Source organism: Talpa occidentalis, unplaced genomic scaffold, assembly GCF_014898055.3.
Source record: "Talpa occidentalis isolate TD23 unplaced genomic scaffold, MPIMG_talOcc4v2.1 talOcc4.5, whole genome shotgun sequence".
NCBI classification, from domain to species: Eukaryota; Metazoa; Chordata; class Mammalia; order Eulipotyphla; family Talpidae; genus Talpa; species Talpa occidentalis.
The window spans coordinates 62,441,144-62,463,418 of NW_023604861.1; the positions used below are offsets into that span (position 1 = coordinate 62,441,144).

Sequence of the window (22,275 nt, forward strand, 5' to 3'; positions counted from 1 at the left end):
AGAGCCTCTCCTTTGCCAGGGCCTTTGCTGCTTCACACAGATTACACTAGTAATCTGACCCATGCTTACCCTCTATAGAGAAGTAGTAAAAATGATGATAAGCTTTGCAACTTGATTTTTCTTCCTCTAAACGTTCCTCTAGGGCATCCCTGGTGGTGCAGGTGGTAGAGCGCAGCACTGTGAATTGTCTGCAGCCGCTGCAGTGTGGGTTCGATCCCCCGGCAAGCCAGGGAGCTACTCACATTGTGCAGCAGATCTCTCCTGACTCGCCCGATGCTCCCCTCAGCAGCATATTTCAGTCGATCTGCCTGTTCTGTTCCCCACTCTGTCTCTGGTGAATCCTCTCACCCCCAGCACCTCTGGCCTGTACCCCAGTTCTTGTATGCATAAATAAACAAATCTTTTTAAAAAAGATATGAATAGAGAATTAAGAGTAAAGCTCCCTATTCATACAGGGGTAAAAATGAATCCATGTTTACTAAATATAGGGGAACAAAATAAAATATCAGTGTAAAAAATAATAGTACAAAACACAACAAAGCAAAAAGAGACAATGATAAATCAGACATCCTGCAGGGAAGGAGGCAGGAGAGGGATCAGAGGGAGGGAGGGAGGAGCACAGGGGACTGAGGTGATGGTGCACAGGTGCATTGGTGAAGGAAACTCTATGGGACTACACCTGAGGGGGTGAGGGGAAGCAAATAATGTTTTAAAATGAACAATTATGTAAAAAATAAAAAAAATTAAAAAAAAAGAAAAAAAATGAAAACTTACAAGGAAGTGAGAACTACTAAGATGGCAATTAAGCAAGATGAAGTAAAAGGGAATAACTGGGGAACTCTTTTTTTTTTTTTTTAAAGATTTATTTATTTATTTATTTATACAAGCACTGGGTACAGTCAGAAGTGCAGGAGGGTGAGAGAATTCACCAGAGCCAGAGCGGGGAGCAGAAGAGGCAGAAAGACCGAAGTACACTGCTGGGGGGAGAAGCAGGCGGCAGGAGAGGTCTGCACACCATGTGGGACCCTCCTCCGTGTGGGACCCTCCTCTGGCTGGGAGCAGCTGGGTATCAAACTGGCGCAGCAGAGGCTGCGGGCAGCTTCGCAGCCCAGCTGCTCAACCGCTGCGCCACCGGGGAAGCCCAGGGGAACTCTTTAAGAAAGCTAATTAAGGAAGACTTCTTTGAGGAAGTAATTCATAAACCAAGGCAGGCAACAAGATAACAAGTACTCAAGACCTTGCTCTGTAGTTGGGATTTATGGAGGGTGGACAATGGTAATTGACAGAAATTGCAGGACTGGATTCTCTTTTGCTTTAAAGATAAGGTAAGGATTTTAGACTTTATTCTAGATTTGATGGGAAGTTATTGGCTAGGAGAATGACATCTGACTTAGGTTTATAAAAGAGTTCCTGAATACCTCTGGAGTGTAAGTACAGGTGTCTGTTGTCCAAAAATAGAACTTTCCTATTTGATATAATTTGGCAGGTTTTTTTTTTTTGATCTGAGAATGCTATTATCATTAATTCATAGAGAAATGTTTTCTAGCATTCCCAGGCCCATATCAAATCAAACAGAAATGTTTGATTTTTGGATTGTGGGGGAGACCTATATGTAAAGTAGAAGCGTGGAGGCCCATTAGGAAGATGGGAGTAGATGGTGATTTAGACTGGGACAGTAGCTGTACATATAGATATAAACTTGCTAACGTGTTGAATGAAGAGCTAGGGAAAGAGGATAAGAAATGATTCCTAGATTTGGGGCTTCAATAGCTGGTAGATGTGTTTCTTAAGAGAGAGAAAGCAAGGAGGAGCAGGTTTGGGGGTGAATTGGTAACTATTTTGAATGTGTCTGGTTGCGATGCCCCTGTATGGATGTCAAGTAGGAAGTAAGATTTGCCAGGCTGGAGTTCAGAAGGAAGTCAGGAATAGAAATTTACACCTGGGAGCCCTCCCTCTCCTTCCTAAGGATGGTATATAAAGCTCTCCAAAGTCTTTTTGCCTTCTTAAAAGAAAATGGAGTTCAGAGTTTCTAAAGCCCTCAGTGTGTGCACTTTATCAACAGTTAGCTCGCTTAGGTGGACTGCTTCTGTTTCTAAGCCTTCCCTTTGTGGGAACTGCTTTCATTGAAGGTTGCTTCTATCTTTACTGTGGGCAGGGCAGTGTGTAGTGCCAGGAAGGCACAGAGCTGGTTCTCTGATCGGAGAAGACAGGTAAAGGAGAGTCTTGGAGCCCTCGGTGGCTTTGCAGGCTTTTATAGAGCTTTTAAATGTAGTGCGACAACCAGGTACATGGCAGGTAGGAGTGTCAGGTGGCCAGGAGATTGGCAGGCCTCCCAGCCCCTGGCAAATCTTCACTCTTTACTGGGCTCCCTGGCGTTCTCTTTTCAATGTGGCGTCTCCACAAGCTACGTTCCCCACCTGTTCCCCACCTGTTCCCCAAGGATGGGTTCCTCAGCTCCTCACCGTCACTCAACAATGAACAGGGCATCACCCACAGGTGATTTTAAGAGACTCAGTGGCCTTCCTTAATATACTCAAGCTGCTGAACAGCTGCTCAGGGCTTCCCAATCTCAGCACCAGCTTTTGCCTTTCTAAATTGGCTTTTTGATCTCCTTCTCTTGTCTGCTCAAATCATAAAAAACCAGCTCTGTGCCTTCCTGGCGCTACACAGCGTGAACAAGAAAGAAACATTTGCTGGACCTGTGATAGGAGTGCTGCTCAATTTTTCAGAAATTTTAATCTTCACTTGATCTAATGAAGCTAAAATTTGAGCTTAGAAGTGAGTTGACCATTTTAAGGTAGATTCTAGATTAAGAGTGTTCTTAAATTATTATAGTCATAAATTGATATTGTTATTGCAAAACAAATATAAGGTAATATAAGTTACAGGAAGCAAAGTTTTTAGTGCTTTTGTTTATTCTCATTTCACAGGGCACCTTTGTTGAGATACAAACACAAAACTAAATAAAAATTTCAAAATATGAAAATGTGTCTGTACTTCCAGATGATATTCCCAACTTGAGTTTGACATTTAACTTTACTAGAATAACATATGGATATTTTCCATTTTTATCTGTTTGATTAGTTGTTTTCTTATACAGCTTTATCCTTGTTTAAACTTGATACAATTTTATGTCTTTCTTAAACCTTTTCCTAACCCAATGTCAAACTCCAGGGTTTGTCCTTAGCTTTCGCCATACTTTTTTTTTTTTTTTTTTTTTGAATTTGTAAAATTCAAGTGAAATTTACTGTGTGGTATAGGACAAAGCACAGACTTTTAATTTTTTGCCTTGTTGAAAAGAATTGGGAGTTTAAAAATACAGTCGAGCCCCTATTTTCCTGACTGAGTCTTGTTCATTGCAGATAAACTCTCCCAATGGCTATGTGGTGAGCACAAGGTCCTAACCCAGCGGGGCAAGGAAAGGCCCACAGCCGAGCCTGGCAAGATGGTCTCACAGTCTTCGGGCCGGCAGGATTCTCCCATGAGCGCTTGGGAAGGCATCAGCCATGACTCCGGTGATGCTGAGGTTTCGCCCAGCCTCTCATACACTGACCACTGCCCTCGCCAATCAGAGGTCAGGTTCAGGAGGCCCAAAGCTGCCTGGATTAACCCCCAGTGTGCACAGCAACAGCTGCAAGACTCACCCCCCCAGGTGCTAACAGCAGCAGATGCTGCCGCTCCCTTGGCCTCTTCACCGACGTCCCTTGGCCCCTCGGTGGCGAAGACATCACTGACAAAGGACGCTGTGGGCTCCCTGCGCAGCTGCTTCGTCTGTGACTCGGGTGAACAGAACAGCGACTCCTCTTTGACCTCAATAGAAGAGCGGCCAGAGCTTCTGGGACACACTCCGCACACGCCTCCGCTCGCTCGCCCCAAGATTTTGGTCACGTGCCCACGCCCTGAGGCTGGCCGTGCTTGGCTGCAGCCCGCCCACCAGGCAACTTCCACAGAGGACGGTAACTTTAGTCGGGAACTTCCTTCATTCTGGTTGCTTCACAGCTTGCTTTGTGTTACCTAGAGCCTGACTTACTCTTCCTCACGGAAAAAAAAAAAAAAAAAAAAAAGGATCCACTTCTGGTCCCCTTAGCCCAGAGCTAATGCATTAGCAATTGATACCCTCGGCCCAAACTCCTGGACAGTCATAACGGGTGAAATCAAGTATTTCCTTCTGCCTTAGACATCAGGGAAATCTCTTCTTAGTTCAATTAATTGATAATCCTTTCCGCTTGGCGCGTTTGAGCTGGTGTCTACCTTCAGAATTTCCAGTTCGTTAAAATGCCTACAAGGGAGCATTGGAAGGACCGTCGCTTCATGTGGCGGACAAGGGCTCCAGACAAGTGGGGGAGGTCGGTTTTACAGCCCAACTATAGTCGGGGATGAATGCACCTCCTCTGCTATATTAGCTATATATGTGTGTCTAAAAAGCTGTAAGATTTAAAATAGTAACCACAACTCCTCCAAAGACTGCACAAAACCTTCTTTTATTAAAACAAGGACTCTCATTATTACAAGAGAATACTCATATTCCTAAAATTCTAAAATTCCTAAAATGATGTAATCTGTGCAAAATGCCACTCAAGAATCAATAATACTGTTTTTTGTTATTATAAATTGTAAGTATTGATTGTATTTTATTCATTACTTGCATTAATTTATCTTTCTTTTAGAACCTTAATTTAAATATTTAAATAGTCAATGAGAATTTTTCATTCAAAACAATTTCAAAAGTGTCCCCCCCCCATTTCTGTGCGTATGTGTGTGTTTATTCCTCACTAGCAGGAACCTATTCCCCATTCCTAAGTTTGGGGTTTATCGAAAACTTGAAATACAAAATAACCACAATCTTTAACACATCATTTAATAATAACAGATTTTAGAAAATCTTTCAGTGGGAAAATTTTGAGATAGGAATCAAATTTTAGCAAAATGTCACACTCTGATTATAACATGTAATCTTTTTTTGTTCACCCACCCAGATAGTTCTCAGGAAAATAGACTTTCAAATTAGTGGTTACTAAGTAAGAGACTAGTCTGCTATTACACTGTGTCACAGAATGACAACTGGGAGAAAAGAAAACACCCTCTTCCTGCAAACCACCACCCAGACAAGTTATGAAGTGACTGAAGATGATCTGTAGGATCATCTAGGATACCTCTGCTTGAAGTCCTTTGTTGTATAACTGTTCAGGAAGTGGTCTTACAATTTAAAATTATCCTGGATCTTTGTCTTCCTTCCAGAAAGAGAACAGGTACCCCAGCCTTGGGCTTAAGAGAATATCTCTTAAACTTGACAAGGGGAAGTATTCCATGGGATAAGAAAAAGTAGTCCTAAGTGCTCTGTCTCAGTCTTTCTGTGGTGTGGGGCCGCACAGGGAGGGCAGTCCTGTGCCACTAAGATGTGGGGTTTTCTTCTGACTGCTGCATCTCAATTTTAGCACCAGGGTTTTCCTTTTCTAGATAGTTTGGTAGGGAAAGAACACCTGAGACTGTAAGCATTTCTGGAGACCACAAGAAACAACTCCACAGATATAGAAAATGCAGAGGAATAGACAAAAGTAAACCAAAGCAAACCTAGAAATTTGGCTGCAGTTTGCAGAAAGTCTACTGTAAGGGCAGGGTGGAAGATGGCTGGCAAAGAGCAGAGGATGACCAGTGCACTGGGGTAGGTTTTTGTTGCTTTGGAGTTAGATGTGGTTTGGCAACATTTATTTATCACAATGTGAACCTATATCCCTAAACTAAAGTTACCTCAATTTAAAAACTTTAGAAAAATTAAAAATAAGTGAAAAGAAACTTAGGGTTTCATAGTTTTTTTTTTTAAAGGAAATCTGCATTCCTTTATTTTTATTTATTTACTTATTTATTTATTTATATAAGCACTAGGTACAGTCAGAAGTGCAGGAGGGTGAGAGAATTCACCAGAGCCAGAGCGGGGAGCAGAGCAGGCAGAAGGACTGAAGTACACTGCTGAGGGGAGCAGCAGGAGGCAGGAGAGGTCTGCACACCATGTGGGACCCTCCTCCGATGGCCGGGGAGCAGCTGGGGATCAAATCGACGCTGCAGAGGCTGCGGGCAGCTTTGCAACCCAGCGCTCAACCGCTGCGCCACCGGGGAGGCCCAAGGGTTTCATAGAGTTTTATAGGGTCAATACATTTATATAATGCAAAACTTCACATTCTTAATTTTCTCTAGTCTCCTAGTAGATAATTAATCCAATTTAAGGGATGAGGGATTTTAATGCAGTAGCAGGGACTGCTTTGACATCTGGGACTGGAATCAACTTCTCTGTGCTTTTTCCTTTATACCTAGGGTTTGAAAACTATGACTTGTGGACCCAATCTGGCTAGCCTTTTCCTCTTACAAATAAAGTTTTATTTAGTCAATGGCTGCTTTCTCACTGCAGTGGCAAAATGGAGCAATTGCCACAGATGGTATATGGCTGTAGAGGCAAGAATGGACACAGTGCAGGTTTTCTGATCCAGCAGACCGGGTAAAGGAGGAGTCAGAGTCCTCAGTGATTTTTGCAGGTCTTTTATTGGGATTTACCAGGTACACAGCAGGCAAGGGTGCTGGGGGGATGGGAGGCTGGCAGGCCTCCCAGCCCCCAGCAAGCCCTCACTCTATCTGGGCTCTCTGGTGATTTCTGCTTCTTTGCTTCTTTCTCGGCTTCTCTTTTGGCTTCTGCTGGCATCCCGTGACGCTGCCCTTAAAAGCCCAGTCTCAGCCCAGGTGAATCCCATCTACCTATGCCCACACCCTATTCCAGGTGCCCATCATCAGGCATGCATTCAGGACTGCAAGGATCCATCATCTATCCTGATGGTGGGAGGGCAGAAAAGCCTGACATTTTTCCTTACCCTACAGTCCACCCCCTCAGGGTTTTCTGCCATACAGTCTTCATATATACAATTTTCTTAGCAAACATAAACAATGCAGCCATGTCCCACAAAAGCAAATATATCACACTATAACAACAACAACAAAAAAATACAACAGAACACAAATAAGTCCAGGCAGGGCCCCAACCTAGTGGCAAAAGACAATTATTGGAACCAGCAGATGAGCCACCACTTTTGCTTCCAAAGGCACTGCTCATACAAGGGAGGGGAACCACTCACGGCATCTGCTGTAACACACCAGGAGCCGTCAGGCTTCCTGGCCTTCTCTGGCTGTAGTCTCGGCTACAAGCCACACACTGCATCCACCCCCAGGATGCACTCACTCTGGGATTGGCGATTCTGTTCTATTGTTGGGGGTAATTGCCAACCCTCAGGGTTTCTGTCTGCAGTCGCTCCAACACTCGGCTTTCATAGCCACCAATGCGACGCGCAGACCCCTGCACTCAGGCCAACCCACTGCACAAGCTCATGGGTCGGGGATCCAAACTCTACATTTGGCTTGGGCTCCACCCCAAGCCACGTTCCCCACCCGTCCCTCAAGGACAGGTTCCTCAGCTCCTCACCCTCACTCGACAACGAGCAGGGCATCACCCACAGGTGATTTTATGAGACTCACTGGTCTTCAGTATACTCAGGCTGCTTAACAGCCACTCGGGGCTTCTCAACTTAGCAACAGCATCAGCTTTTGCCTTCTCAGTTGGCTTTTCTTCTCTGCCTAGCTGTTGGGCACACATAGGCTGCTTTTGGCCATCCCACTGGCCACCCCCAGATTCCCAAAAGACATAACCTGCCAAGGTCCTCTGCCTTCTGGTGGGATTGTCAGTCCAAGTCCATTAGGCCTCTCCCTGCCATCAGCACCGGCGAGCTCCGAATCGTGGCCCTCTCTTCCCAACGATTCTTGCTACCTCAGGGGTCGTTGGCTGGTCCTCTTGGGCGTCTCCTCCTCCAGCTGAGGTCTCATCCTGCAGCTCCTGGATGGTGTCCACCCTCTGTGCCGCCATGGCGCCTCTAGTGTCGTCACAGGCAAACACAGTCTGTTACTCCTTAGTCCCTCCAGGTCTTCGGAGGGCTCCCTACCCGTCTGCATGGATCATCTTGCCGACTTATGCCAATTGTAGAGGCAGGAATGGACACAGTGCAGGTTTTCTGATCCAGCAGTGCGGGTAAAGGAGGAGTAAGAGCCCTCAGTGGTTTTTGCAGGTCTTTTATTGTGATTTACCCGGTACACAGCAGGCCAGGGTGCTGGGGGGCTGGGAGGCCTGCCAGCCTCCCAGCCCCCAGCAAGTCCTCCCTCTATCTGGGCTCTCTGGTGATCTCTGCTTCTGCTTCTTTGCTTCTCTCTCAGCTTCTCTTTCGGCTTCTGCTGGCGTCCCGGTGACACCACCCTTGAAAGCCCAGTCTTAGCCCAGGTGAATCCCATCTACCTATGCCCACACTCTATTCCAGGTGCCCACCATCAGGCATGCATTCAGGACCGCAAGGATCTGTCCTGATGGCGGGAGGGCAGAAAAGCCTGACATTTTTCCTTACCCTACAATGGCCCTCAAATCCTACAATGTTTGCTTACCTAGTGTAGGGTAAGGAAAAATGTCAGGCTTTTCTGCCCTCCCGCCATCAGGATAGATGATGGATCCTTGTGGTCCTGAATGCATGCCTGATGGCGGGCACCTGAAATAGGGTGTGGGCATAGGGAGATGGGATTCACCTGGGCTAAGACTGCTTTTAAGGGCGGCGTCACGGGGACACCAGTGGAAGCCAAGGAGAAGCCGAAAGAGAAGCCGAGAGAGAAGCAAAGAAGCAGAAACGGAGATCACCGGAGAGCCCAGACAGTGTGAGGACTTGCTGGGGGCTGGGAGGCCTTCTAGCCTCCCGGCCCCCCAGCACCCTTGCCTGCTGTGTACCCGGTAAATCCCAATAAAAGACCTGCAAAAACCACTGAGGACTCTTACTCCTCCTTTACCCGGTCTGCTGGATATTAGAAAACCTGCACTGTGGTCTTCCTGACCCTACACCTAGTCTGTTTTAGAAAAAGTTTGTCAACCGTATGACTTCTGAAGCTGAAGAGCCCAAGGTTCTCCCTGGACCAGTCACTTGAAGATGAGACCCCAGATTTGAGTGCTCCTGCTCACATCTCTTTGACCTTGGAGCTGTGTAGCCCTCAAGCCATCTGTAGCCATTGGTTCTAACATAGCAGTTCATGACAACTTATGTCTCTGACAGAAATGTCTTGCCCTAAATGCTGCAATAAGAAATCACATGACAGAAATCAGTTTTTGTTTTGATGGTGGTCACTGCCAGTTACGAATTGACTTCAGGTGAGGAACAGATAAGTTGGTGAATATCCTTTCTTGCAGTTTCTTCTTGACTTTGACATAAGGAAGATGGTTTTGGAGAAGCAACACTGACCTCTTTCAGAAAGATTTTGTTTCTGTAAACAGGAAGCTTTGGGTGAATTGTAGAAGTGATGCCATAATTCTCTGGCCCTTCCTTCTTACCTTTTTTTTACCTCCTTCATGTATTTTCCATGATTCTCTTCTGTTTCCACCCTGTTTGCCTCATTAGTCTCCTTCATTTCAGTGGCTCACCCATTTCTCTACTGAGGATTCTTCCTAAGTTACAGCAATAGCCTTTTTGCAGAAATTATCCCTACTAAGACAATATCTGTGAGAACTTTCACCAGAAGGGTCTTTATTTTTATTTCATCCTAATTTGTTCTAGAATTGTGCTAGGTTGTGTGCTGTTGTATTTTTACAATATTTACAAGTCACTTTCTAGAGCTGTTTTTGTTTTCTTAGATAATTCTTAAGCTTTTTCCCCTCTGTTTTTAATAAATTGCTGTATTGACAGGTGCCATTCAAGTCTGTGGAAGAAACATTTCTTTGAATTCCTTCTCACCAGAGGCTTTTGTGCTCCCTGTTGATGTAGAAAAGGTAAAATCATATATATATTTTTTTCCTTTTAAAACCACAGAAAGTATCAATTCCCTAGATAGTGCGGTTCTGACTCACATCTAGAAGCTTCACTTAATGAGGCAAATAGATTTCATTTCAGCATCTGATTGGGAAAGGCTGCCAGAAGCACAACTGAGAAGCACCTTGAGGCAGCACCTGTGCTCCACTGAAGCTTTTCCCTGATTACTGTATAATATCTGCCATAGGGGCACCAGCCTAAGGTTTTCTATCAGAAGAAATTCAATGATGGTTGTAGATAGTCTTCTGTCTCTGGAATGTATTTGCTCTAAATCATATAATGACTATGATAACTCCAATCAGCAAATATTTCCATTCCTAGGTATTAACTCACTAAATATAGTATCATGATTTTTCCATCTACTACACCCACACACAAAAAAAAAATGTTGACTGTGCTTGTATTTTAACTATTTTTTTTTCCTGCAGGAAAATGCACACTTTTATGTTGCAGATATGCTTATATCTGCCATGGAGAAAATGAAGTATAATCTCCTGAGTCAACAGCACACAGAGAACTGGAGTATGGACGAAGTCAGTGGACCACTTGCGAATCAGGCTGACGCTGAAGTGACCTTTTCTACCAACATAAAACAAGAATCTGGGTCATCTGCTTCTTCAGACAGTGGCTATGAAGGCAAGAGGGAGAAAGCTTTACCAGAAAGCTTTATGCTGTTTTTTCTCAACATACAGTTCTCCTGCTCTGTCATCCTCAAGTATATCTTTAAATTCTTTGTCTAAAACTTCTTGAGTAAGTTAGATGATTACCTTTCTGTTCTGCCATTTTGGATTTCAGATTGGTGATCATGTTCATTTAATTGCCAAATTGATATGCTGCTTTTTCTTGGATATCATCATACTTTTCTTTTGGGCAGTGACTAGTATTTTCCCTCCTCAATTGCAAGGCAGCTGTGCTCATCACTATACCACCATAGTCCCTCTTCCCTGGGGCCTGTCGCACAGTGGTCCCCTAGTTCTTTCTGAACATTGCCTCCTTGTGCAAGTCGTCCTCTTTCATTTGTTCAGCATGACTATGACATCCTGGGAACCAGTAATACCCCTCCTATCCAGGATCTTTGGTGCTATGGCCAAGGTCAAGGAGGTGGTGTGGGGTCACTCAGCTTACAGGTAAAGACAAAGCTTGGTGAGTCCCAGAGTAGAAGCAGCAGCCTTCTTCTGGGATCCAGGAGAGAAGGGCATCTAAACTGAGAAGCAGAATTAGGGTTTATCATTTTCCTGCAATTTACTGAATGTGGTCCTGGCTTATGTCCTATATTCTTTCTCTGTACTCATTTGCTGGAGATTATATCCACTGAACACCTGTCCATCACTCCCTCTCAGTTGATAACTCCTTAATATGTTTCCAGTCCAGCATCTCTGTTCTCAGTGTTTGCTCTATAAGGCCAGCACCTGTTGAACTTGCACACCTGGTTGGTCCCCCAGGATTGCTAACAACATGTCTAAACTAACCATCCATCTCTCCTGCACAACTCCTTTCCTTCAAAAAAAAAAAAAAATAAAACATGTCCTTCCTTTTGACTTCCTTTACCTGCCATCTTAGCCATGAACCTCTTAGTAATGAGGAAGAACTCAACTCCATGTGGCTTGTACAATGCCCAGAACAAAATAGGATTTCAATAAATAGTCAAGTGCACTCCCAGGCTTAAATTAAAAGACATTTTTTTAAAAAGGAGATAGGGCATTATATTTGAATCCAGTGGTAGAAATACGGAACAGACTAGTGTAGTGGCAACTCTGGCATCTGTCTTTTCTGGGGCATTGTGGTCTTCCATCTCTTCTTCATTCTTCTTGTGTGTGTGTGTATGTGTGTGTGTGTAGAAGAACTGGGGTGTAGGCCAGAGGTGTGCATGTGTGTGTGTGTGTGTGTGTGTGTGTGTGTGTGTGTGTGTGTGAGAGAGAGAGAGAGAGAGAGAGAGAGAGAGAGAGAGAGAGAGAGAGAGAGAGAGAGGATTCACCAGAGACAGAGTGGGGAGCAGAACAGGCAGATCTACTGAAATACACTGCTGAGGGGAGCAGCAGGAGAGACAGGAGAGGTCTGCTGCGCCATGTATGTTAGCTCCCTGGCTGGCTGCCAGGGATCGAACTCTGGCTGTCGCGGTGTGTCGTCATGATGATAAGTGTTGAGCCTTAATCCCTAGGCCACCAGGGAGGCCCTTACTTCATTTCTCTTTTCATTCTTCTTTTTTCTGCAGCCTGGCTTCTCCCACCCACCCCCTCACATGTGGATCCAGCTCTATAGTCTCCTTGACTGCTCAGCCAAGTTCTCACAGTGCAGCCTAGTGTTGTAGGACCCCAAGTGCAGATCCCCAGGACAGAGCACTTGGGCAGAGCATCGTCCCTGGTCAGCTGGCCAGGGAAACTAGGGTTTGTGATATGGACCATCACCCCATTGGAGGCCAGCAGAGGGGAGGAAGGCATATGGGTGGAAAAGAGATGATTGTATTTTAGTACACTGCACTTTTTCTTTAATTCTTTTTTCTGGTGTCTGTACCTTTGCCCCACTTTTCATTTGTTAGTAAACAAATTTCACTCAGTAATAGTGACATCTCTTTCATCTAGTCCTCATTTCTGTCTTTTTCTTGGACTGAGACCACAGTTGCCTTTAGTCGAGTGATTCTGTTAGGACTGCTTGTAGGTTCCATTCACGTGTCCCTAGATGTCTGTTTATTATAATTTTCTTTTTTCTCCATCAGTCTCTTTCTACTTGTTGATCCTACATATCTTTCTTTTAGATCTCTAAAATAGTCTGCTGAGCTTGTGCCACATTTATCCTGGGATTTTTAGTCTTGTGTGATTCGGCTTCCCCTTGCCTTTCTAGCAGCCATCTCCTACCATTTCCCTATGTTGTACTATGGGCTTTGGTTGCACTTGCCGCTTACACTCACTGCTACACACTTCTCACAAGCTGCTGCCTAATCCCTTTGCTGTGGATAGGCTCCCCTGGAGTACTGACTTCCACTGGAACAGCACCCCAATTCCTTCTTCCTTCCCATTTTTGAAAAGCAATCTCGTCTCACCACCACTGTCACATGTTCCCTAAAATGTATCACAGGGCACAGACTTCGTTCATGTGGAATGAACGCAATTTGTGCTCTAGAATGCTCCACAGTGGTCTCTGTGTACAGCTCACCTTGGCTTGTACATGATGGAGCCCTGTCTCTGAACTTTTTAAAGCCCAAGACACTTATGATCAAATGTGTCAATGTCTTAGTTACCTCATGAGATTTTGAACTGTGTGATGGATGAGCAATTGTCTTATTTGTATTTCATTAAAGATAGTATCTTGCCTAAATTAGGCATTTTCTAAATGTTTATTGAATGGTTGAGTGAAAGTTCATGTTTACTTGAAAATTTTACAAATATGAATGTTAATTAAAATTTTAAATTTGAATTTAAAAATATTTGAATTCAAATAAGAATATTTTTCTCTTGACATTGATGATGATAAAAGTTATTCCTTGAGGTTGGCCTGGGTTTTTCAAACTGTAGATTGGTCATGAGAGCACTTAAAAAAAAAGAGACACTTGAAAGTGTCAGCAGGTACCCCACTTGGGTTCAGCAGAGCTTCCTGGAACTTTTTTTTTTAAGTCACAGTGCTAATTGCGTGTTATTGTGAGAAACATAGAGCTGGGTGATATTGTCCCCATTTTTGCTGTGACGAAACTAAAGGTGAGAAGTTGCTTGTCTGTGGTCACCCCACTAAGATTGGACAGTGTGGTTTTAAACCCAGGCCAGCACACTGGGAAGCCTGTTCATATAACCCCCATAACCTATGGATTGGAGTATTGCCTTAACTATATTCATAGTTCTGTTTCTTTCCTATTCAAGTGAACACAGTTTCTTAGTAATGTGACTATATTAACAATGTGATTGTACTAGATAAACGATGTTTTACATCCATTTTTCCATGTTGCTACTGTTTTCACATTTTTCAGTGATGATGTTCCTTGAATTGATAATGCATTCGCAAAATCCATTTCCTATTATTTAACATTTAAGTATTTTTCAATATCTTAATGTTTAAATTTTTTTTTTTTATTTTGAGGTTGAGGTTGGCACAAGAAATGTTTTAAATGGACTGTAAATATCTCAATAGCTCCTTTGTGATCAAAGCCTTCCTCTTTCACTTTTTCTTTATAATGGCATTCTGGGAGAGTTCCCCAGGCTGGTATTAGGAAAAGAAGAGCATACATCTATTTTCATTAGTTTCCTAGGATAGCTGTAGCAAAATAACGTAAGCTGAAAGACTTAAACCAGCAGAAATTTTTCCCTTCCTGGTGTGGGGTCAGAATGAGGTGGTCGGGAAGGTTGGTTTCTTCTGAGGCTGTGAGGGAGAATCCATTCCATGTCTCCCTCCTGGCTTCTGTGGCGTTCCTTCCTGGTCTACACACTGTGCTGGTCTCCACTTGGTGCTGGTCTCCACCTCCACCACTGCATGGAGCTTTCTCTGGGTATCTGCACCTGTGTGTCTAAATTTACCCCCTTTTAAACACCAGTCATATTGAATTTAGGGCTAATGCAGCATGGTCTTGACCAGAGTGCTTGCCAATTGTTTAGACATTTTAATCATCACCTCACCTAATGAACCTACAATTTGAACTTAAAAGTGAGTAAGTTGATTACATCTACAGAGACTTAGTTTCAGATAAGTTCGTGGTGACAGGTTCTGGGCAGACATGAACTTTAGGGAACACTATTCACCCCAGTACAGTGTTTTTTGTTACCTGTATTCTTGGCCTTACTGGGAGGCTAAGATTGTTTGGCTGTTTATTTTTCATTTTATTTTTGAACTTTGTATTTTGTGTGTGTGTTTGTGTACAATTCGGGTATTTTTAATATTATAGAATTCTGCAACCATCACCACAATCCATTTTAAAATATTTCCATCACCCCAAAGAGTTTTTTTTTAATATTCCCCATACAATTGCAAGCCCCTGATTTTGACCCCTATCCCTCCTTTCCCCGCCCGCCCCTCCAGAGTGTGTCTCTGGTTCATAGTTGTTTGTTGATTTTGATTTTTTTCTTTCTTATAGTTATTCTTTTTCCTTGTCCCTTATTTAGGTTTTCTAGATTCCTATTATGAGTGAGACCATCCAGTATTTTTCTTTTTCTTTCTGGCTTATTTCACTGAGCATGATCCCTTCCAGCTCCATCCATGTTGCTGCAAATTGCATGTGTTTATCTTTTTTGAATGCTGAGTAATATTCCAAATAAAGAGCTTTTCATGCCCATTTGAGTCATTTCTACTCTTAGCTCCAGCCCAGGGGAACCACTTTTTTCTTTCTCTTATATTTGATAGATTTTTTAATGGAGATCTTCAAGCACATATAAAAGTAGAATTTCTTATGAAACTCCATGTACTCATCAGTGTTTCAATCTTTCTTTTTCTTCTTATTTCTTTTTATAGGTTGTGCTGTATTACACGTCAGTCCTGTGGTTGAAACACCTGCTTACTATGATGTAATGAAAGAGACCTGCAAGTATGACTTGGATGAATTTGTTATTGCAGGTGAGATTTCAGAACTCATTGGATATGAATAGGATCACCCCCACCCCCCCCAACATGTATTGGCAATCATTACACTCAATACCATAAATATTATAGTGGCATTCAAGGAAACTTCTCCCAAGACCAGATCATGTCCCTGATATAAAAAAAAATAAGATGTGCTTCTTATTGGTAGTTAATCTCTCATCTTAGTTGTAGAATTGAATGTAAAAAGCAGGTATTAATATCTATTTGGTCTCTCAATTATTTTTTTGGTAACTTTACAGGTGAGTTTATTTTGAAATCCCATCTTTAGTGATTAGCTGTAACCTCAGTAGAACTCCAAAGAACCTTAAGTTTGGAGCTGCTGAATAAGTGTTTCTTTCTGAGAGGCAGAGAGCTCATGTGTTCTTATAAAATTGATTATGATTAAGGGAAACAGACTGGAAGACCTCACTACTCTTTCTTTCATTTTTACACAGAACTTGGAGAGTTTAGCAACACAACAGAAAACTGTGGATGTTCACACAGCCCCTCTAAGAGGTATCTGCTTCCACTTTCATCTGCACCTAAACCAGGCTACCCATCACCTCTGAGGTGTTGTGAACCTCAAGCCTCTGATGTCTTGGGCCAAGTTCAGCCAATTCAATGACAGGGATTACCACTTAGAAATGAAATGATCACCACAGAACTTCCTGAGGTGTTTTAATAGTATTAAAAATTTGTATATATTCTCATTTAATGCTCATGGATAGGCTGAGCATTTTTTGTTTTTAATCTAATTTTGTAGATGTAAAAACTGAAACTTGTGTAAGATATGCCTCAGGATGCAATACTGTCAAATAAGACTTAAGACTTTATACTGTCAAATAACAGAAGTTAAGTTTTCTGACTCAAAACCCAGTGCTTTTTTTTAATCACCATACCTTCAAACTTTGATAAATAAAAGCTACTCTTGTGATCAAGGAAGAACTGTTGAGTGTGAAAACTACTGAGTGCTTGATGCATTGTCTCCTATAAGATCCCTCCTCTGAGTTTCTGGAGAGGGAAGGGTAATTGAAAACCTGAAGAAGACCCTTATCATATAGGGGTATGAATATAAATATAAAACATGAATACAGTTTTCCATTTCTTGTATCTCTTACATTTCAGTGTCATTTGTGAGCCAAACTTCAATTCTGCGGAGCTAATAGCCAAAGAGCTGTACAGAGTGTTCCGCAAGTGCTGGATATCATCAGAAGTTAATTATCGGTTGGCAGGTTCTCTCAATGCAGCTGGCTCAGTAGTAAGTACCAAATACATTGCTTTGAATTGAAAGTTCCTACGTTCTCATTTTGCCTTTCACTTCAGACATTCATGTGTTTCCTTATATGGCTGCTGGGTGTTGAGGGACACTTAAAAGGAAGGAAAAAACTGATATTTATTGAGCTCCTCGTATGCACCCAGAATTGGGTTCAACAATCCATGCTTTCACCCTCTTAAGCTTCCTGTTAGGTAGGTGTCAGTGTTATTTTTATTTTAAAGTGTTAGTTTCAGATCCCCAGTGGGACTGATCTGTAGCAGAGCAGGAGTCATGTCCAGGCTGCCGAATTTGAAAGTCCAGGCTGGTCCCCTTGTATGATGCTCTGCCCCCTCTCAGCCCACTGCCGGAGAGAGAACGTATGGCCAAGGCTAAAATAGGGGCAGGGCAAAGCACACTGGCAGTGCAGGGGAGGGGATGTTTAGTTTTATTAGGGTGACTTAAGGGAGGTATTAGCAGGCCAGGCAGAAACCTGTGGAGGGACATTTCTGAAAAGTGAACAAGAGCCAAGGTGCCCTGGAGGGGCCTGGTGTGTTGCCTAAGCCGAGTGGTTTGCTGCAGCTAGATAATGCGTTTCTGTGCCTCTGTGCATGTAAGGGGGGCATGTTGGTCTTTATGGGGTGAAGGTAACCCAACTGTGGAGGATTCTGAATGCTAATTTGAGGGGTTTGGACTTTTTAATGCTAATAGGACAGTTTAGTGGTTTGAAGGGGAGTCACAGAATATTTCTAGACTGGTCTCAGTAGAGCTGTTTCTGCCCTGTATGAAGGTAGCCCCACTCACAAGCCAACTTAGAGAGATTTGATCTATAGAAACGAATGACCTAAACCAAAAATACTGTGAAAAATGACCTCAGCTTGGTGTCTTTTAACTGATCTGCATGGGGCTTTAGCTCTATGAAGAGTTCTTGCCATGTTCTTTATAGTTCAGTGGAAAACAGCTTTAATTTTTCATGGTAATTTTTAATGTTGGAAACACATTTGAATGTCCTTTCTAATTTCAATTCCTAAAATTTGCTAGTTTAACTTGTTTCTATATCCCCTTCTGTGTTACGCAGGTTGTAAGTGAAGAGAATATGCAAAAAGACCTTGAATCTAGTGTGAATGTGGTGCAGGAAATTAAATTTAAGTCGAGGATCAGAGGAACTGAAGACTGGGCACCTCCTAGGTTTCAAATCATACTTAACATTCACCCACCACTCAAGTAAGTCTGGGAACCCACTGGGAAACCAATCCAATATTAATAAGCTGTGATGGATCCCATCTAACTCTTTGTGGAAGCAAGTACTAGAAAAAAAGAATATGTTAAGGGACAGGATATTTTGTTTTAGGAAAAAGGAAATTTGGGTCAGCTTTCTTAGCACCCTGTTTATCATAGGCTTTTGGGGGCCCTGTACATTTTGATAAGTTGAGAATTTGACTATGTAGCACTAGTTATGAACATTACATAGCAATTGAAAATTAAACTGTCTTTAATGGGATGTTTAAAATGACTATTATTAAGCCTTAAAGATCATGTGCAATCATTTTAAAAGATGAGACCACTCTATTTTCCAGTACAGTGTGAACCAAGAATCAATTAATAATTTTAAAAAAAGGAAAATTTCATCTTGAGGAGACCCATATTTAAGAAATGTAACAAATAAAACTATCTTTATTTTCTAAAAAATAATAAAATCTTAAAAGACAAAACTAAGTTTCTCTTAGTATCTTGCCTTGGTGAACTTTCTCTCATGCATTCTGTGTCTAGTTCTTTCTCAAGAGAGAAAACTGCACATGCAGTGGGAAGTTCTTCAAGACCCCTTGGTAGAATAGTTATTTGTTTTTTTTTTTTTAAAGATTTATTTATTTATGCATACAAAAACTGGGGTACAGGACAGTGGTGTGGGGGGTGTGAGGATTCACCAGAGACAGAGTGGGGAGCAGAACAAGCAGATTGAAATACACTGCTAAGGGGTGCAGCAGGCAAGTCAGGAGAGGGCTACTGTGCTGTGTGGGTTGTTCCCTGGCCAGGAATCGAACTTGTGTTGCAGTAGCTGTGGAGAGCTTCCTAGGTTGCGTCTTAACCCCTGTGCCACCAGGGAGGCTAGAATAGTTATTTGTAATACTGACTTTGCTGTTAAAAGAGTTAAGAGATTTCAGTCAGAAATCATTATTGAAATATTCTATTTCTTTCCCAAATGAAAAATGACAAAATTAAAGGCCCCAAGTGAAGAAAGTGTCATGATGTCAATTTCTTTTCCAGTCAGTGAAAAATATTCATTGGCCTTTTCTAAAATTTAACTTATTGTTTTCTATCCTCAGGAGGGACCTTGTGATAGCAGCCCAGAATTTTTTCTGTGCCGGCTGTGGAACTCCAGTAGAACCTAGTAAGTATGGATGATGAATTACCTATTTATTATGTGATGACGGGGCAAAGAACAACAGTGTTTGGCAATACATTGTTTTTGTGAGTGATGTCTTTGATAAAAAATTGTTATAAGAGCTTCATGATGTTGCCCCCTCTTGTAGGTAGAGATCGTTGTGACCTATATGGTCATGTAATGGCTTGTTAACTTTTGGACTCTGTCTCTTATTTCTACCCCTATTGGTCACTCAGCTGCAGCTACATGTTCTCTCTACTCGTTGTTTTGGAGTGTCTGGCTCACTTCTACGGGGTTTGCATATGTGGTTTACTCTGCCTAAAATGTCCCTTCCCCAGACATCTCCATGAATGGTTTCTTTACTTTATATCTTCACTCAAAAGTGATGAGGTTTTCCCTGGATGCCCTAATGGAAATATCCATCTCATCACACACAAACAGATACATGTTAACTTTATATCACTCTTCCTTCCTTTTTTTTATTCTAGTACTTTTTTTCCTAAAATACTGTTAAATTTTACTTATCACTAGCCCCCGAATTCCCAGAGGACAGACATGTTGTCTGATTTATTCATTGCTTTATCCATTGCTCCTATCAGAGTGCCTGGTACTTGCTGAATGAATCATAGACTTATTAATAAGCTGTCCAAAATCTTTTGATGGTTTGAAAAGGAAGCCTGAGGGCATTATTTCTAGGCCAGTGGCGGACTAGAAAAATCAGGCTTAATGTAGTCCCAGTTGCAACTTGCCCACCTGAGAGTGGTGATCACTTGTTCAGCAATGAGGATACCCATAGGTCTGACCTATGGAAGGTGGGAAAGAGGAGTTTTGCTGGAAAGTATTTCCTTGTTCTATTATTAGGCAGTTTTGAAAGGAAAAAAAGACTTAGAGGAGTACCACCTTCAGAAATAAAGTAGCAAGCAGAAATCTATCTGGGTTTCCTTCTATCACATTGAATGAAAATTGCTGTCTTGCATTATAGTTATAACTGATTTTCTTTTAAGTGACTCATCTTCCTAGCTAATGTAGCAGGCACTCTGTTTAGTTAACCACTATATCCTGGTGCCTCTGTAAACAGTGCATGAGTCAGAAACTTTGGACATGTGACTATGATTCTACCAACATTCTAAGTACTTCCCAGGTTTATTCAAAAATGAAAATGTGACTGTGTATGATTGATACAAACTTGGTCCTTCCCTCATGGTTTATTAAGGAAGACATAGTCATCAGCCTAGGAAATAGAAAGGATGATGCATGCAACTACAGAGAACGTCAAGAGTATTATGAAATTTTGAGTAAAGGAAATTTGTCTGGGTGTGGAGGCTGGTAGTGAGAGGTTTCAAAAGGAAGTGACAGTCCCAGAAGATTGTGTTGGCGGAATCATCATGTGCAAAGTTTCGGTGGCTGGCTATTGCAAAGAAATCCTGTGTGGCTAGAGAATAAGAGGGAGAAAATGTCCTGCAGAGATAGGCAGAGCGCTAGGACTATTGGAAAATCATGGTCAACCGTGTAAACAATTTTTACGTTTCCTGTGGACCTCCTATACGGCTGAGGATAATTTTAAAACCTTTTTTTTAATGTTGAGACAACTTCAGACTTAAGGAAGAGTTGCCAAAATAGTACAGAGACATCCCATATACCATTTATCCAATTTCCCCTGATGTTAATATACCACATAATCACATTATAATGAACAAACCTGAGAAATTAGCATTGGTACAATCCTATTTACTGAGCTACAGTCTTTGCTCAGACTTCCCCAGCTTTTCACTGATGATCCTTCATTGTTCCTGGCTCCAATTCAGGATTCCATTATGTTTGCCATGTCTCCCTATTTCCCCACAGTCTTCAATGCACATTGAGGCATTTGAAAAATAATCAGTAGACATGACAAAATGATATTTAATCCTTGAATACTTCAGGACCATCTGACAATAATGATGACAAACAGCCGTCACACCAAAAAAAAATTGCAATTTTCATTTTTTTAAATTGCAATTTTCTAATATTATCAAATGCTAGTCCATGTTTACTTACTGTTCTTAAGATGTCATTTATAGCTAATTTTCTCATCTAGATTCCAACCAAGTTTCATATAGTACATTCATTATTATTTCTCTTTTATCAACTTTATTCTAGAACTGTACTATGGTAATCACAAGTCCATGTGGCTATTTAAAATTAAATTCAATTAAATTCAAAGTCCAGTTCCTCAGACACACTAGCTGCATTTCAAGTGCTCAATAGCCGCATGTGGCTGGTAGATTAGACAGAGAAAACATTGAATCCTCACAGAAAGTTCTCTCAGATACCACTGTTATAGAAATTTTTTCTCCTTTTTTTTTTTTTTCTCCTATGACTTTGCCTTTGCCTAAAATGAGAACAATTGTGGTTTGGCTTGGGGTTCTGAAACCCAGGGCTATTGACTTTGTTGTGTGTGAAGGGGTGTCCTTTGCATTGTAGGATGTTTAGCAGCATCACAGAACACCACTAGCTGCTTCCCAATTGCAATAATCAAAAACGTATCTAGACATTTCCAAGTATTCTCTGGGGAAGGGGGAGTGTCTTTCCTCCATACTTTTGAGGACACTGGTTTAGGATACTTTGTTTTCTTGCAATTAAGAATTGAAGAAACAAAAATAGATGGACAGAATTTATTCTGTAATTACAGTATAATGCTTAGTATATATTCAATGAAATTTGATGAATGAGTGACTAGCTATTGAAATATTAGGATTTCACATATTAGGAAAAGAAGAATTATATCAAGAAAATTTATTGGCTCCTCTGTCCTCCTTTCTCTTCCAATCTTGTTAAATTTTATCAGAAATGTAGAGTCTGGTGGCCAGGGTACACCTCCTGGGTATGTGCCATATAGAAAAAATACATGCATTAATTAGATAAACTTCATTCAGGCATGAGTTATAACACTGTTGATTCTGAATTGAATGTATGAATCAACAAGCTATCTTAAATAAGCCATCTTTAAACAGAAACCAGTTATATTTTAATCTGTTGATAAAAATGTTCCCTTGGCTCACCAGACCCTCACACTGTATTTCCCCCAGAAGCAATGCTCCAGTATTCACTAATTCACCATTCATGGTAACTTTATGCAATAATGACCACAAATAATAATACTCAATAGTATTGGTTTGTTTGCATTTAAAAATCAGCTCTGAGTGTGACTTGGTTCTGAGAGATAACTTGGGCAAATGTGAAGGCATTAGTTCCTC

At 41.8% G+C, this 22,275-nt stretch overlaps 1 protein-coding gene across 8 annotated transcripts in view; it reads left to right on the plus strand.

Moving 5' to 3' along the window:
• RUBCNL (rubicon like autophagy enhancer) overlaps window positions 1-22,275 on the plus strand; it is a 40,792-nt gene that overhangs the window by 12,336 nt on the left and 6,181 nt on the right. For 5 of the 8 annotated variants that reach the window (XM_037527334.1, XM_037527336.2, XM_037527337.2 and 2 more), the window contains 8 exons: window positions 3,363-3,956; window positions 9,747-9,829; window positions 10,298-10,505; window positions 15,297-15,398; window positions 15,860-15,920; window positions 16,530-16,662; window positions 17,735-17,880; window positions 18,981-19,045. In XM_037527334.1, coding sequence (XP_037383231.1) covers window positions 3,446-3,956; window positions 9,747-9,829; window positions 10,298-10,505; window positions 15,297-15,398; window positions 15,860-15,920; window positions 16,530-16,662; window positions 17,735-17,880; window positions 18,981-19,045 — 1,309 coding nt within the window. In that variant the 5' untranslated portion in view covers window positions 3,363-3,445. Of the gene's footprint in view, window positions 1-3,362; window positions 3,957-4,561; window positions 4,614-8,725; window positions 9,215-9,746; window positions 9,830-10,297; window positions 10,506-15,296; window positions 15,399-15,859; window positions 15,921-16,529; window positions 16,663-17,734; window positions 17,881-18,980; window positions 19,046-22,275 lie in introns of those variants that run through there. The other 3 variants (XM_054701508.1, XM_037527338.2, XM_037527339.1) reach the window with 3 other exon arrangements.